This window comes from Sinocyclocheilus anshuiensis, unplaced genomic scaffold, assembly GCF_001515605.1.
Source record: "Sinocyclocheilus anshuiensis isolate Anshui unplaced genomic scaffold, SAMN03320099.WGS_v1.1 scaffold415, whole genome shotgun sequence".
Classification (NCBI taxonomy): Eukaryota; Metazoa; Chordata; class Actinopteri; order Cypriniformes; family Cyprinidae; genus Sinocyclocheilus; species Sinocyclocheilus anshuiensis.
The window spans coordinates 1,979,222-1,996,101 of record NW_015552655.1 but is presented as its reverse complement, the minus strand read 5'-3'; the positions used below and the strand labels follow the sequence as shown (position 1 = coordinate 1,996,101).

Sequence of the window (16,880 nt, the reverse complement as noted above, 5' to 3'; positions counted from 1 at the left end):
TTGGCTATTGCTACAAATATACCCCAGCGACTTAAGACTGCTTTTGTGCTCCAGGGTCACAAATATGAAATATACAAGCACGTTTTCATTTTTTTATTTCTTTTTTTCTCTTTAATTTTGATGCAGAGTATTAAATATACAAGCATGTTCAAATTCTTCACATTTCTTACATTTTTTAAATTTTGGGGTGAGATATGAAATATACAAGCACACATTCTTGAAAGGTTTCTTGAGATTGACCATAAAGTTGTTTGCTAAATTGTACATAAATAGTTGAGCTTTTATAATTTACATTCAAATAGTTTAATGTAGCTGTTTAAATGTTTCTTGTAAACTGTTTTTGGCTTCATGTGTGGTGTGGCTTCGTCGCGGGATGCTTTGATTATGCTGGTTTTCTGTCTGTAAGTCTAGCTCAGCCTGACCTGTGATGATGTCCTCGATGGCTCCGTCTTTGCCCTCTCTCACGAGCGGCGTCATCTGCCTGCGCTTCAGCTCTGCGATCAGATCCACCTGAGGGAAGCGTGGCAGCGCCGGCATCTGAACACATCAACAAACCTGTGAGACCTTGATATTCACTTCCTGTTCTCCGGGATTTCTGTCTCTGTCTGTCGCATGTTACCCTATTAGTCACTGCAGTGTTCACAGGAGAGTCAGAGATGTGTAAATCTGTGCCGAAATCAGTCTCGGAGATGTTCTTCTTGCGCTGTTCCTTCTCCTGTTCGGCCAGCTACAGAGAAAGAGAGACTCATCCATCAGTCAGCACGCTGGAGGAACGACTGGAAAACAAGTCACATACTGTCTATATACTAGATCAGGAGAAAAGGATTGGTGTTAGAAATAGTATGCTAGAGGTGGGATCTTCACGTGGGTTTTTGAAGTAACTATTGTTGAAATAACCTCTATAAGATATTGTAGTATTATTTATATATACTTATAGTATTATTAAGCTTTTTTTCAGTTTTCATTTTAATTTTTGAAGTTGTCTTTATCGGTTTTTGTCATTTTTCTTCTTCTTTTATAATTTATTCGGAATTTATGATTTGTTTATTTATAATTTTTTTTAAATGTATGTTTATTGTAGTTTTAGTAATTTTATTACTTAAAACTTATTTATTTCAGTTAGTTACCAAAAGCAGCATTTGTAATTTTCTAATTTTGTTTTTGATTTTATTTTGAAGTTTTAGTCATTTTCTTATATATTCTTGTTCTTATGTATTCTTTATTTAGTCATTATTAGTAGTTCTGTCAGGACCACTATCGTCAAAATGATAGATACTTAGCATAACGTTTGGTTTGGCGGTATGGTTCTGTTCTGGGCAAAAAACTCCCTGCCCATCCATGCAGCCTGTCATGAATGAGCAGGAAGAGCAGCAATAATAACCCCCCTAGGGTTAACAGAACAGAACAAGGCAGATATCATTAATGTACTTAATATTTAAGTGTAACACTTTATTCAAGATAAAGGAGTCTGATTAGCAAGGAATATCAGAAAGCCAAGTCCTGACTGTGGCAAAAGGAGGAGCTGGGGATGGAGAAGGGTAATTTGCTCCTGAGCAAGCTGAAAAGCTGCTGAATAATACTGAATAGAGCTTATATAGGAATGCAGTGATAGGTGTCGTATTCCTATAGGTAGATGTGATCAGCTGAGAATCAGCTGATGCAAGCTTGACTCACGTGACCTGCCAGAACTAACGCTAATGCTTAATTAGTAGTAGCAGTATTTAAATATTTATCATTTGTTTTAATTTTTTATTTTAGTTTAGTAATTTTAGTACTTTATTTCAGTTAGTTGCCAAAGCAACATTTCTAATTTTCAGGTTTTTAAATCTACTATTTATCATTTATTTTATTTCAGCTTTATTATGATTACTGAAAACAATTTTAATAGGTTTTTTTTTAGTTAACAATAACAACCCTGGCTTATGTTGTGCTAAATATACTCAGATTATATATATATATATATATATACAGATTTTAAATTAAGACTATTAATTTGTATATTGTCAAAACCAGTCATTTTAAACCAGAACCAGTAAAATTTAAATAATACTCATATGTCATATGAAGGTTTTGAAACAAACAGAACTAATTTATCAGATCATTTCATGTAGGGTTAATGCACTGTAATAAATAAATAGGTTGTAAATAAAACAAAAATTATGGAGTACATTTTATAATACCATTTCCACTTAAAATTTTAATTCAATGTGTTACTTGCCATTTCTTTGTAATTATTTGTGAAATTTATTAGCAATTTCTAAGTGAAACTTGGTGCAAAATAATTTCTACACCTAATTTTTTTCTGCGTGTCTTTGTGATTTTAATCTCTCATTACCAGTATGATATATGCTGATGTGAAATAAGCACTGGGTAATAATTTCATCACCTTATATGCTTTGATAAACCTGGCAAAAACAGGGAAGAACACAGAAGGAGGTGTGGATTTGGGATCCTCTCCGAAATATTCCACCACTGAGTGATAGACCTCCTGTAGAGAGACACAGACGATCCAGTCATGTAGAAGCCATTATTCACTGCTGTTCAGAAAAGATTTCACACAGAACTGAACTCATCTCCACCTCTGCAGTTTTGCTGTCTTTGACCACAGAGTCCAGCAGACTGCCGTTATTGGACATGAAGTTTGTGAGGACAGCGCTGTCTTTCTGCTGGAGATATTCCTTACGAACCACCTCCATTCCCTTCTCCAGAGAGCGAACATCTGCAAGGATGCTGTCCAGAGAGACTGAGAGAAACATGCAGGTCAGTGTATAAATATACAGCTTTCATTATTTTATTTGATTTTATTATTTTATTTTATATAATTATTATTTTTTTAATTAAAATAAAAGTTACAAATATAATAAATTAAAATATATTACACTTTTAAAAAATATTTTAGATTAAAATATTTTAGAAATAATTAAAAAATAATACACACTTAGAGTTGTAGTGGAGAGTTGATGTGAATGTGTTCATGTGCAACGCTCACCCAGAGCAGCTTTATCCAGACAGTGTAGTTCAGTGTGAAAGTTGTGCAGTTGAGGATATTTTTCTTGTATGATGCTGACGATGAAATGCAGGAGTGTCAGTTTTCGATCTGTGGATTTCATGTCCAGAAGCTGAGAGCCAAAATGTGAGAGATGCGCGATAAATTGACAAATCATTTATCATGAACTGATCAGATTTAATGCAATGTAAGTCACTTTGGATAAAAGTTTCTGCCAAATGCATAAATGTAAATATTTTATGTGTATTTCATGTGTAAGTCAAATATGCTATTTAATTTAATTGAATAAGCTTACATGACATACATGATAAAAAAATACAATTAAACAAAAGCAAATGAGACATGCATTTATTTTACCCTATATATATATATATATATATATATATATACACACACACACACAGTATATTTATGACACAAAATTAGCTAAAATTACACTCTAAAAATGATTTTTCTAAGTTGTAAATAAAGATTATTGCACTATTTTTTTGTTACAAGAAAACACTATTTCAGGGTTTTTTTTACTTCAAAATATTACAAATATTTGTTATTTGTAAGATGTACTGCGGTTTTCTGAGTGAAAACTGTTTCATAGCAAATCCTACTACATTTTCTTTTCAGTGTATAAACACAATGTGACTCATCTATTGAAAAGATAGATATTGGAAGTGACACTGATCAACTAAAACTGTAAATCTGCTTTATATGCCAAAATCTCATTTTTGTAAAGATGTTTTGTCTCACCAGGTCCAGACTTTGGAGTCGAAATCCATATGCTGATCCTCTCTTCCCACTGTTCATGTAATTCCCAAACGCAAGAATGATCTAGAAAAAGAAAAAAAAGATCAGCTTTCACTGCAGAAATTATTTTATGCAGATGAAAATGAATTCTCCTTACCTCTAGAATCTTCTTGAGTTTGCTGGAGGATTTGATTGACATGGATGAAGCGATGATGGCATTTAATTGCTGTAAAATAAGAACAGTTTTTTTTTATTTTTTTTTATTTTAATTTTATGTTAAATTCAAGTATGCATCCTCCTAATATCACAGTCCCTTTCAAGGAAAGTCTGTTCACCAAGGCCTATCTAAATGAATGGGGTTATCCTGAAATCTCACAATTAAATTATATATTTCAAATCAGCAACAAAATCTGAAATTAACTGCCCCGTGAATGTTATCCCTTATGCTTAAATAGCATTAAAAATGCTTTTTTTTTTCAAGCTAGACCGAGCTTCAAACAGCAGCTGCTGTGACGCAATGACTTTACCAATCAGCGATTGGCTGTTTAAATCAGAAGGCGGGTGCATTGCAGTTTCTCCCATTCATAAGTAATAGGACTGAAGCGTCTTTGCTAATATATATACTGACAGGCTTTAATAGCAGGATGCTCTCGCTGAAGTTGCCCATGAAGGTCAGCGTGCTGATTCTCTGTGCCAGACGCGGGATTTTGCTGAAGGCCACCATGAATCGGTCCTCCTCCGACAGCTCCAGCAGGGGGTGTCCTTCACGCTCGTATTTCTCAATCAACCTCAGCTCATAATCAGACGGGATGAAACGCTCCAGCAGCTCCAGAAAGTCTGAGTTTAGCAAATCAAGATTATACCTGCACACAGAGAGCTTTGGGATTAGTTTGAAACATGCACATTTTGGTTGCATCAAAATTGTGTTGTACGCACGATTGGATCGCAGTGCAGATCTGCGCGGTGCTCATGCCTCCTTTGCGCAGCGTGATGGCGAGGTTTTTGGCCCTGTTGGGCTCCAGTAGTGCGATTTTACTGGATGCTTTATGCGCCACTTTCACCTTCAGAGTGCCGACATCAACAGGAGCAGACTGAGCTTTAGTTTTGAACAACTCCTCGAAGACGTCCATATTCAACTCCTTCAGACAGAGCAAAGACAGGGAGTTGAGTGACATCAGCTTTAGTTTCTCAAATAAACTCTGATGATCAATGTTGAGCTAATTCCAACCACTTAAGATTATTCCTAAAACATTTAGCTTTTTTTTTTTATTTTTTACATTAAAATAGCATGTATATATGTTTAAAACAAGAATTATGTATTTTTCTTTTAAATATTGTATATATACATATTTTATAAATTATTAACAAATATATTTAAAGAAGAAATGGCAAAAAAAACATGAATATTAAAAACATTTCATTTTAAAATGTTTTATAATAAAGCAAATGTTTTTAACAACTGTATTTTCAGGAGACCCTATTTCATGCATTTCCAAAAACTACCCCTTAAAAAGTTGGCTTTTTTTAAATTAAAGGGGTCATATGATGCGATTTCAATTTTTCCTTTCTCTTTGGAGTGTTACAAGCTCTTGGTGCATAAAGAAGATCTGTAAAGTTGCAAAGACTAAAGTCTCAAATCCAAAGAGATATTCTTTATAAAAGTTAAGAGTCAGCCACACCCTCCTAAAACGGCTCGTTCTAACACGCCCCCACATATCTACATCACTATGTGGGAAGATTTGCATAACGCTGCCCAAATGTTCACGCAAAGAAAGAAGGCGTAACTTTTATTCTCGCTGTAGTATTGTTGTTGCCGCCGCTGTCACATTTCATTACACCAAATACACAAAATAATGTTCTTTTTAGCAGCATCATATGACCCCTTTAAAGTATAATTGATAAATATTAAAACAGGTGGCCCTGTTTCATGCATTCCTTTTAGCCAGGTTATAATCACACAAACAAAGAGGGTAAGACTTGCCCTAAAACATTCAGTTTTTTTGTTAAAATAACATTTATTAAAAAAAAATGTCTAGAATATTTTCTATATAAATATATATTTTATAAATAATTCAAAAATATATTTAAAGAAAAAAGCTACAAATGTTTCTAACAACTCTATTTTTAGGTGGCCCTGTTTAATGCGTTTAAATAAAAAATTAAATAAAATGTATAAATATTAAAAACAAAAATTCTATTAATTTTTAAACAGTTTATATAAAAAATATTTTATAAATAATTAAACAATATATTTCAAGAAGCAAAAAGCACAAAGAAGCAAAGCTTTATATATGGACTGCATCACAGGTGAGGCCTTTATTTCTGTTGTACTATTATCTTGGACTTAAAAGAGAAGATAATTATTTTTTTTTAAGCATATATTATATTGCTAGAAGTTTTCAAAATAAATAAGATTTTATAATAATCTATAAAATTGTACAAAGAAGTGGTTGTTCACTTGTTTTGCTTCAGGACACATATATTATATTATATTATATATAACTGTATAAAATTAATTAATTAGGTTAACTTTTGTCTAACTGTATTTTAGTATAACTGAACTACTATTATAGGTTTTGTTAATATTTTGAATTAGTTTTGATTTTTACATTTTCTGTTTTAATTTTAATCAAAAAAAAAAGTTGTTAGTTAGCTTTTGTAATTTGATTGTGTTTTTGTAATTTTTATTCTTTATGGTAATTTTTATTTCAGTTTTAGTTATTTTAGTACATCGAGTTAAACTAAATGAAAATGAGAAATGTTAAAGCGGAAATAAAATGTTTACATTTTTTACATTACAAATTGTTTAAATGTTTACATTGCAAATTCTTTTTATTTATTTTTTTATCTATTCATTATTTATATTTATTTTATTGTATTGCTTTAGTTTTAGTTAACGATAATAACCCTGTTTGGAAAAATTAAACACATTTCAACAGATTACACAAATGATACAAAAGTATATAGAACATTTTTATAAATACAAAAGTATCATTAGAATTCTATAGAAATTATGAAGAAATTGATGTAAGTGATGATGTAATAGTAACAGTGGTTATATGTATTTTTGGATCTTCACCTGTTGTGTTAGCGACTGGCATAATGTGTAATTCCAGAGAGCCGGATTCGGATCTGTCCATGCGGATCAGACCTCGATCCACCAGAACCTGGACCATCTTCTCCAGCTCGGTCAGAGCTTTAGCGGAGCGCTGTCTGTCTCTCTCTCGCTCCTGCTCTTTCTCACTGTGTGTCTCTCTCTCTTTCTCCTTCTGCTGCAGCTGAGAGAGCTGAGCCTGTGTCTCCTTCACACTGTCCTGGAAACACACATTAAAAAGCTTCACAGACTGGAAACAGGAGTAAAAGTAAGTGTGTGTGTGTGTGTGTGTGTGTGTGTGTGTGTGTGTGTGTGTGTGTGTGTGTGTTTTAGTAAAGTGTGTTACCTTCAGAAGTTCCACCTCTTTCCTACTCTGTATGAGTTGTTTCTCGAGTTCGGACGTCTTCTCCACAGCTTCACTCTCACACTGCTGCAGTCTAGTGTTTAACTGATATACACAACATACACTGAATGCTTTAATATGATTTAGTGTGTATATTTATTCATTTACATAAATGAATATGATGTGCAATATGTGGTATTAAACCAAAATAGAATTAAACCAAAGTGCTGTACAGGATAGATAGATAGATAGATGCATTATTATTTTATTATTATATATAATGCATATTGTTTTTATTGTTGTAGTCAAACAGCAGATACTGTATATATGTACTTGAAAACATTTATATCAGAACTATATTAGGACAGATTTCTATCAATATAGGTTGCAGTAATTGTGTGTGTTTTGGGTGTGTGTACCTGTGTGTTTTGTTCTTGTAGCTCCTCTAGATGTTCCATTATTGTGTTTTTGGCCTCGGCGTCCTCTAGCATCGCTCCGACATCAAACACATTATCCAGATACGCTTGAATCTGCACCTGCAGCTTCTCGCTCTCAGTGACAGTTAACTCCTACACACACAAAACCATTCAGACTGCATTTTAGGCTGCATTTATTTGATCAAAAACACGGTAAAAACTAAGATTGTGAAACATTCTTAAAATTTAAATAAACTGTTCTCGATGTGAATATATTGCAAAATGTAATTTATTCCTGTGATCAAAGCTGAATTTTCAGCATCATTACTCCAGTCTTCAGTGTCACATGATCTTTCAGAAATCATTCTAATATGCTGATTTGCTGCTCAACAAACATTTCTGATTATTATCAATGTTGAAAACAGTTGTGCTGCTTCATATTTTTTCTGGAAACCATGATACATTTTTTAGGACACTCTGATGACTAGACTCTGTTTGTGATGAGCTTTGGTTCATCACGTGACTTTCTCATCACCACCAGTTTTTAGTGGTTATCAGTACATTACAATGGTTCAAAACAGATATTAGTACTTCAGTGTGTTGGTTTATTAACATTACATCAGTTAATGAAATACGGTATTTTATTGTGAATTTAAGTCAAGTCTGTAAAACCTAAAATGTTGCTACCATATTTTTTACGGTGAAGTTCTGGCAACCACCGTATTTTTTTTTTTTACAGTAAATGTCACAGATTTTTTTTTACAGTTATTAGTTATTAGTTCTTGCTACAGGAAGGCCGTGTTACATTTTTATGCAAAGTATGTGGATTCACAGAAACAATGAGGAAATCCCTAAGGGAAGGTCTATTTGTTTCGGTTTTAGCTCTAGTTTGCGTAGTCCTTTCTGCTGTCACTGATATGCATCTGAATCATCTCCCACACAAAATGTCTTTGTGACAATAAACGCACAGTCCTTCAAAATGACGTCTGTGTGAATGTATGAGGTTGCGAGCTGTGTATGATCTAGTTTTGTCATGTGCAGACGGGTGTAACGGCTGATATCACAGAATGAGCTTCAGGTTACTTGAGTTTAATAGCAGATCAGACACTTGTATCTCATCACGTGTCTGCGTTCATTCAGCGTCTGAGAGAATAACTAAAGAGTTTGGGTTAGGTTTTATATCCTTGAAATTAAACTATTAGACATTTTCTGATGAAATGTAAATATTTTTCACATATTATATTAGAATATTATTACTCATGTATGTGGTCCTAAAAAGTATTTGGACAGTTAAGCCATACTTAAAAATGTATGAATGAATGACGTTTTTTTCTTTTCTTTTTTTAAGAATTAAGAAATTTATTTGGATTTATTTTGTCTGATTATATTATGTCTTGGTATATTATATCTGATTATATTTTATTACTTAACTTTTGTCTTTTTTATTATTTTTATAATACATATTTAGTATTGTACATTTTTTATTATTGATTATTATTGTTATTATTATATGTTTAGGTATATTGTATTTGATTACATTTCATTAAAACAAACTTTATTATTATTTAAAAAATAATTATTATTTTTGATATTTCATCATATTTTATTAAACACAACTTTTTATTTTTATTATTTTTATGACATTTAATATTATAATATTTTTTCCTTTTTTCATATTATAGTATTTTTTATTACATTATGATTTGGTATATTTGATTGAATTTGGTAAGACAAACCTTTTAGTATTTTTTATAATATATTTTTTAGTATTTTTTATAATATATATTTAATATTACAATATTTGTCTTTTTATTCTTTTTAGAACATTTTTGATTTCACTATGTTTTGGTATATTTTATTTATTTATTTTTTGATTAAGATATATTTCTTGTTGTTGTTTTTTCTCCCCACAGAGTTGAATTGTACACAATAAGACCAAGGAGACACATTGAAGTTGGAGAGATGATGATGATAAGAAGAGTGAGATGGATGAACAGAGAAAGAAGGCTAGTCTTTTCTTACCTCTTTGAAATTATTAAAGGCTGCAATAATCATTTCGTGACCTCCTCGAACCAAACAGACAGCAGCAAGGAGCTCCAGAACCAGAGCTTTAGTCCTAAACATGAACACACATGTATGTAAGTACAATATTGTAGAAACAAAACATTCAAAACGCACACACACACACACACAGACTGTTTTCTCACCTGGCATTCTTGTTGTTGAGACTCAGGGTGATTTCATTGACACAGTTGGGATGAGCCATCACCTGATTAAACCCTAACTAACACACACACACACACACACACACACACATTAGTCAAGAAAAGAGATGAGACGAGACGAGATTAGAGGAGCAAGAGATGAGAAGTACCTGGTAGTTCATGATGGCACGGAGGCACATGATGCAGAGGTGCAGGTGGTTCTTCTGGCTGAGCAGACGCGAATATCGCAGAGCTTTCCTGAGCAAAAGAATAAATATTTGTATTCAATATTAATTTTTTTAATATTATATTTTTTCTTTTTTTTTATAATTAGTTTTTTATTATATTATGTTATTTGGGATTATATTTTATTTAAATATTTTAACATCTTTTTAGTATTTTTATTTATTTACTAATATACATCATATTTTTCTTTTTGTATATATTTTTTTCTTTTTATTGTTATATTTGATTATATTATGTAAAGATAGATCATGTGAAACCTGCTCACACGTTCATTGCGATATAGATATGTATGTTTACATATACAGTAAATTCTGTATGAAGAAATAGATGATTTGGTTCAAATTGGAAAAAAAGTCAATATTTTATAGATAATCTAATTAATTAAATGCAGAACTAAGTAATTGTGTAATCTGCAACATCTGGAAATCTCAAAATCGTTAATAGTAAAAGTACTGTATGTGACAGAGACACACACAAACAAACAAACTCTGTAACATGAATGCAGTTGATCCTGATAGAAGTGATTGGATGGGTGTGTTTGTGTGTGTGTGTGTGTTTGATCGCGTGTTTTGACCTCAAAATACATTGCAGACATATTTGATGTTACAGTGATAGTGTTTCGCACGTGTGCATGGGTCTGTGAATGTATGTTTCTTTTTGTAGACTTTTTTGTCAGTGCGTGTGAAGCTGGAAATAGTAATGTAGAAGTTATGTTCAATATACAATTACTTGCGAATAATACGGAAACATGTTTTCTTCTTCAGTTCAGGACCAAAGAACTTCAGAACAAATGACATATAGATCTAAAAATGGCTTAAATAAGAAACAAAATGTATAATTCATAATTTCAGAGTGGTTTATACTCCATAACTGACCTTGTGGTGAAGGGGTTTCCTGAGCGTGGGGAATTGTGGGTAGGGGAGTTTGTCGCACTGGTGGTCAAATCTTCCACAGATTTCTCTTCAAAGCTTCCATTATCAGAGCTGTCCATGTCATATCTGTAAAACACAGTAAGCGTCTGTCTTATGATTCCATGATAATTAAACAGCTGTTTTCAACACTGATAATAATAAGAAATGAGCTACAAATCAGCATATTAGAAGAATTTCTGAAGGATCGTGTGACTCTGAAGATTGCATCACAGGAATAAATTACATTTTAAAATATATTCAAATAGACAACAGATTTATTTTTTCAATTGTAATAATATTTCACAATGTTACAGTTTTTTTACTGTATTTTTGAACAAATAAATACAGCCTTGGTGATACAATTCTACTAAAATCATCAAAAAGTAGTTTGACCGCCATATAGTGTTGCTTTGTTGTTGCTCAGGCTGATGAATATAATAGCAGTGTTAGCTAACTGGCATCAGAGGCCTGGTTTCAGACTTTGGATGGTCAGAACATGTTCTCTTCCCAGACGCCTTGTCACATTAAGAATTTAGGTTCCTCTATTGTGTCTTGGACAATGTGTGTGTGTGTGTGTGTGTGTATACATACGTGACTGCACGTTGAGCAAAAGAGAGGTAGTCCACTAGCACGTCTAAACCCTTGTTTTCTTCATTTAGAAACTCCTCAGCCCACCTGAACAGACAGAGAGAACAATACAATGAAGAACAAAAGGAGCACAATTGAGATCAATTATGAGTGACAAAGTAATTACAGTCCAGTGTCGACACAGATATTTCCAGACTTCCAGGTTTCAGAAACCTGCATTTAAAGGAATAGTTCACCCAAAAATGAAAATTAGCTGAAAATTTACTCACCATTTACTCAGGTCTTCCAAGATGTAGATGAGTTTGTTTCTTCGTGGGAACAAATTTGGAGAATGTAATGTTGGAGAAATTAAAATTACATCACTTGCTCACCGATGGACCTTCTGTCGTGAATGGGTACCATCGGAATGAGTGTCTATAATCCATAATAATCCATACTGCATTGAAAAAGTCGATCCTTTCCCATCAAAATCCACCAACATATTTGTTTTATACTGTTTTCACTGGTAAATGATGCTCAGTGATTTGTGCATTCGGTAATCTGTGCATATTTCTCTTCTGATTCAGACAAGGCTGTTTTAGGCAGACACAATGGATGGAGAAAGCAATATTATGGATAGAGGACTCTTATTTTAGCCAGAAACAGTGGTTTGAAGTAAAAAACTTCTTAATGACAGATTTGGCGTGTGGGTTATTTGGGGAATTTTATCAGCTGTTTGGACTCTCATTCTGACGGCACCCATTCACTGCAGAAGATCCATTGATGAGCAAGTGACGTAATGCTACATTTCTCCAAATCTGATGAAGAAACAAACGCATCTACATCTTGGCTGGCCTGAGGGTAAGTACATTTTCAGCAAATTGTGATTTTTGGGTGAACTATTCCTTTAACGTGATAAACTTTAAGTTTAAAAAAGTCTATTCATGTATTATGTAATCAGGCCAGTAACATGCATTGTCAATAACATTGCATGTCATGTGATAGCTCTTACCCGATGTGATTGGTGCGCAAAGAGATCTCCAACTCTCTCAGAACTTGTGTGGATTCTTGGACTCGCCTTTTAAACTACAAATCACACACATATAATTTTATGAATTAAAATCATTTACATATTTCAGTTTAATAATAACTAGACAAGCTCTGTATCTCACTCTCAGATTTAAACACACACAAACATATATCTGTACCTTTCTGCCTCCTCCCTGCTCTAATACACTCTTAAGTTTCTGAATGTATGCTGACGGGGGATTCTTCACCTGGAACCGTTCCTGATGAGAGAAACCAGAAGGAATAGTAATCTCAGCTTTAAAGAGGATTTTTTTTTCTGCACTTTTTTCAGACCACATATACAATTAGTCACATTTCTTGCATCAGAAGCAGTTTAAATAATTTTTTTCATAAACATTTTCCACCCTCATGATCTTTAATGTTTCTGTACCTTTAAGGCTTTGATGTGTAAATGCTATGATTGCCAGCCACTTGCTGAATATTTATTTATATATTTATGTGGTCATATGGTGGTGACGTGATTTCATTTCAATAAATGCTCTGGGTGAACTGGAGAGAAAGTTTTTTTTGTTTTTTTTTAGTTTTTAAAGAGCAAGGGCAATTGTGTTTTTCATTATATGTCCCCTTTAATGGTGTGATATGTGGTTTAGGGTAGTAAAAACAGCTTTATGGTAAATGAAAATGTGTAAAAGGTAAATGTTTTTATGTTTTTGCCCTGAACTCACCTGGTCACACACTAACTCCCATTTCTTCTCGTTGTCGTACTGACAGAGCAGCTTCACTTTGTCAGGTGGAAGATTCATGGAATTCTACAATCACAGAGCAAGAGACAAATCATCAACCTTTTTGTAAGTCTGAATTCATTTATGTTCATTTTACAGAGTCATTAGTTCTATTCCATTGAGGCAAACTCTTAAAAATTATTTTTACAGCACTTTTGGGCTCAGCAAAGAACTTTATTGCGAAGCATTATTCATGGTTGAGTTTTTTAGAGAGTAAGAGTTTAGAGTGTTTTTGAAAGGACGCTGCATTTATTTGATCAAATATACAATAAAATTGTTAATATTTGTTGTTAAAACTGAAACTTTTTTCTTAGAATTCTTTGACAAAAATAAAGCTCAAAAGAACAACATTTGCAAATTTGAAATAGAAATATTTTCAATGTATCTGCTGTCACTTTTGATCAGTTTAACGTGTCTATGCTAAAGAAAAGTATTAATTTCTTTTCACAAAAAAAACAACAATGCCCTGCCAACCACCCATAGCACCCAAACATCTCAGTGGCAAGTTTTGCACAGTCCACATTTTCTTCCGATCTAGTCCCAGACTATTGCTATGTTTAAATGCAGAGTTACTGTGGCACCAGTCACACATTACACTTGTTTGCAGATGGTCACATATGAACTGATGAGTAAGCGGCTATGTCTTGTGAGCCGGTTTACGAGCAGCGGACAGATCACATGTATAATGAGGTATGCTGACTCTAAGAATGCCCTTTCTGAACCGGCAGAATAGTGCTGTGTGAATGTCAGTTACTGCGTCTTGTGAGCCAGATTACGAGCAGCGGACAGATCACATGTATAATAAGGTATGCTGACTCTAAGAATGCCCTTTCTGAACCAGCAGATTAGTGCTGTGTGAATGTCCTGTTGCTATGACGATCTCCTAAATTATTTATGAACAGCATGAGTGTTTGCATTTGTGTTGCGCACACACACACACTGTTATGGCCCTACAGAATTACCTCATCAGTGACTCATCTGAGCATCGGATGATACCGAACACACAGTGTGTGCACGCTGCATGTAAATCCCCTAAAATGTTATGAAAATCATCTTCAAGGTCATCTTCCATTCTCTTATGCTTGCCAAGTCTGCATTTACTTGATCAAAAATACAGTAAACAGTAATATTTTGAAATAAGTTTTCAATTTAAAAACTATATTTATAGCTTACACTATTCCTACGTCATTGACTGGAACGCCACTCTCGTGAACACGAGTACGACAGTTAGCGGAAGTTGGAGATTACGTTTATAAAGTTTTAAATAAAGATATTTTTCTTACACAAATGCATCTATTCGCTTCAGAAGGCCTTTATTAACCCCCCGGAGCTGTGTGGAGTATTTTTTATGATGGATGGATGCACTTTTTTGGGCTTCGAAATCTCAGCACCCATTCACTGCCATTATAAAGCTTGGAAGAGCCAGGATATTTTTTAATATAACTCTGATTGTATTCGTCTGAAAGAATAAAGTCATATACACCTAAGATGGCTTGAGGGTGAGTAAATCATGGGGTAATTTTCATTTTTGTGTGAACTATCCCTTTAAGTTTAATATGTAGGAATAGTGGTTTGTTCAAATCTCTGACTATGAGCAACATTAAGCAAACACCACCGATTAAATCATTATTTTTCCTCATGGAGAATGTCCCTTGGAGGGTTTGATCAGGTGTTGCTGTTCCCTTGGAGGCATTTTGGGAAATTTCATCCTCATATTTCCACATGCCCTAATGTTTTTTTGTTTTTTTTTACTTAAAAAGTGGTTTTAATTTCTGCATACAGCTGGTGAGATCCTTTGACAGAATGAAACAGAATGTTTTGCTGTGAAAGATGACGGGAATTCTCAGTATTTGTTTTGTGTCTGATTCCTTGGCTGTATCTTTCAGCTGGTAGCTCAGGAATCTTATCATTTGTTTTGGGAACTTTGCAAAAGATCTCAACGAACTCTATACTAATATTTAGCCTTTCTTTGACCCGCCTATGAACCCCAGACTGACCAAAGACTCAAGAACTGTATACTAAAAAGCCAAAGCAAATACACTTAACAGTCTAAATATCTATACACGTCAGACCTATGAAATCATGTTTTCTGTGAAAAGTGAAAAGAAAACTTTTGTACCTCTTGTATGAAAATAATCGGCTGTTCTTCTGGACTTTCTATTCATCAAAGAATCTTGAATCTTCACAGTTTCCACAAAAATATGAAGCAGCACAACTGTTTTCAACATTGATAATCAGAAATATTTCTTGAGCAGCAAATCAGCATATTAGAATGATTTCTGAAAGATCATGTGACACTGAAGACTGGAGTAATGATGCTGAAAATTCAGCTTTGATCACAACTTGAATAAATTACATTTTAAAATATATGCAAATAGAAGTTATTTTAAATAGTAATAATATTTCACAATTGTACTATTTTACTGCATTTCTGATCAAATAAATGCAGCCTTGATTAGCAGAAAATAAAAACCGACCCCAAACTTGTGAGCTGTAGAGTATGTGACATGTAAAAGTTACATCCAGAACATCATGTTTGACTATTGCTGTCGATTCATTTTTGCACATATTAAATTACAGTTCTTCACTAAGTATGGCACATTAGCATGGCACAGTAGCCTAATTTGCAAAACAGGTCAATGGAAGAAAAAACAGCAATCTGCAGAAATATTGCTTTAGGGCAAACACACACACAGTCTCTCTCAAACAGTCTTCCTTTATGGAATACCTGCAGTGCAGACAACTCCATTGATTATAATTGTCAAGCTTATAATTGTCAGCTTGCATGTGTCGTGTAGACAGTGTTATCTTTGCATTTTTTAATTCAGATCTCATAGTTTCTTTTGTCTTTATAATAGCTGACCCTTTCTACCCGTGAAATAAGGACAAGGAGGCTGGAGAAAAATAGAATCAAGGACAAAACACTTCCGACTCTTTAACCATCACTGCTTGCTTTATTTTTCTTCCGTTTCTGAACACATCATCTGCCCTTTCTTTGTCCTTTCTATATGTTCTATCCTTGAAAACAGTTAAACAGTTTTCAGGACAAGGTCAGCTAACATAACTTCATCACATGTTATTTTGAATCCTCAAAATACTCTAAATGTTTATATGCAAGTCTGTACACCAATAATTTATGCGTCAATTATCAATGCAGCATACTGTATACTGCAGTACATGTGCAGAGAGTAATACACGTTTATTCAGAGCCGTCATATCACTTTACCTTCAGCAGAATTATGCTAGAAGATTATACTGTTTTCAGCTTATCATATTTGCATGAGTTTTTTGTATATTTGTAAGCCGAATCAGGTACTTTTATAATCACCTCAAGGATTTTGTAATATATTTATTTAATTAAAATTTTTAAATTATATTTTTAAGACACTTAAAAAAGGGTTATTAACTAAAACTGAAACTAAAATTAAAACCATAAAAAAATTATTATTTATTTCAGCTGGTTGTCAAAGCCAAAATTTCTCATATTATTTTAATTTAACCTGATGTACTAGAATGTCTAAACTTAAAATTGAAATAAAA

The 16,880-nt window shown here is 33.3% G+C and overlaps 1 protein-coding gene across 1 annotated transcript in view; it reads right to left on the bottom strand.

The window, feature by feature from the left end:
* Positions 1-303: 303 nt before the first annotated feature.
* LOC107667110 (formin-like protein 1) overlaps positions 304-16,880 on the bottom strand; it is a 19,895-nt gene continuing 3,318 nt past the window's right edge. Inside the window, exons 2-23 of the mRNA XM_016458694.1 lie at positions 13,284-13,367; positions 12,738-12,818; positions 12,542-12,615; positions 11,554-11,637; positions 10,927-11,049; positions 9,976-10,063; positions 9,809-9,885; positions 9,610-9,717; positions 8,541-8,655; positions 7,605-7,754; positions 7,189-7,290; positions 6,828-7,062; positions 6,033-6,085; positions 4,685-4,887; positions 4,377-4,611; positions 3,906-3,974; positions 3,752-3,832; positions 2,990-3,119; positions 2,580-2,743; positions 2,387-2,488; positions 620-727; positions 304-537 (exon numbers count right to left, since the gene is read on the bottom strand). Of these exons, the coding sequence (XP_016314180.1) occupies positions 304-537; positions 620-727; positions 2,387-2,488; positions 2,580-2,743; positions 2,990-3,119; positions 3,752-3,832; positions 3,906-3,974; positions 4,377-4,611; positions 4,685-4,887; positions 6,033-6,085; positions 6,828-7,062; positions 7,189-7,290; positions 7,605-7,754; positions 8,541-8,655; positions 9,610-9,717; positions 9,809-9,885; positions 9,976-10,063; positions 10,927-11,049; positions 11,554-11,637; positions 12,542-12,615; positions 12,738-12,818; positions 13,284-13,367 (2,700 nt within the window). The remainder of the gene's footprint in view (positions 538-619; positions 728-2,386; positions 2,489-2,579; positions 2,744-2,989; positions 3,120-3,751; positions 3,833-3,905; positions 3,975-4,376; positions 4,612-4,684; positions 4,888-6,032; positions 6,086-6,827; positions 7,063-7,188; positions 7,291-7,604; positions 7,755-8,540; positions 8,656-9,609; positions 9,718-9,808; positions 9,886-9,975; positions 10,064-10,926; positions 11,050-11,553; positions 11,638-12,541; positions 12,616-12,737; positions 12,819-13,283; positions 13,368-16,880) is intronic.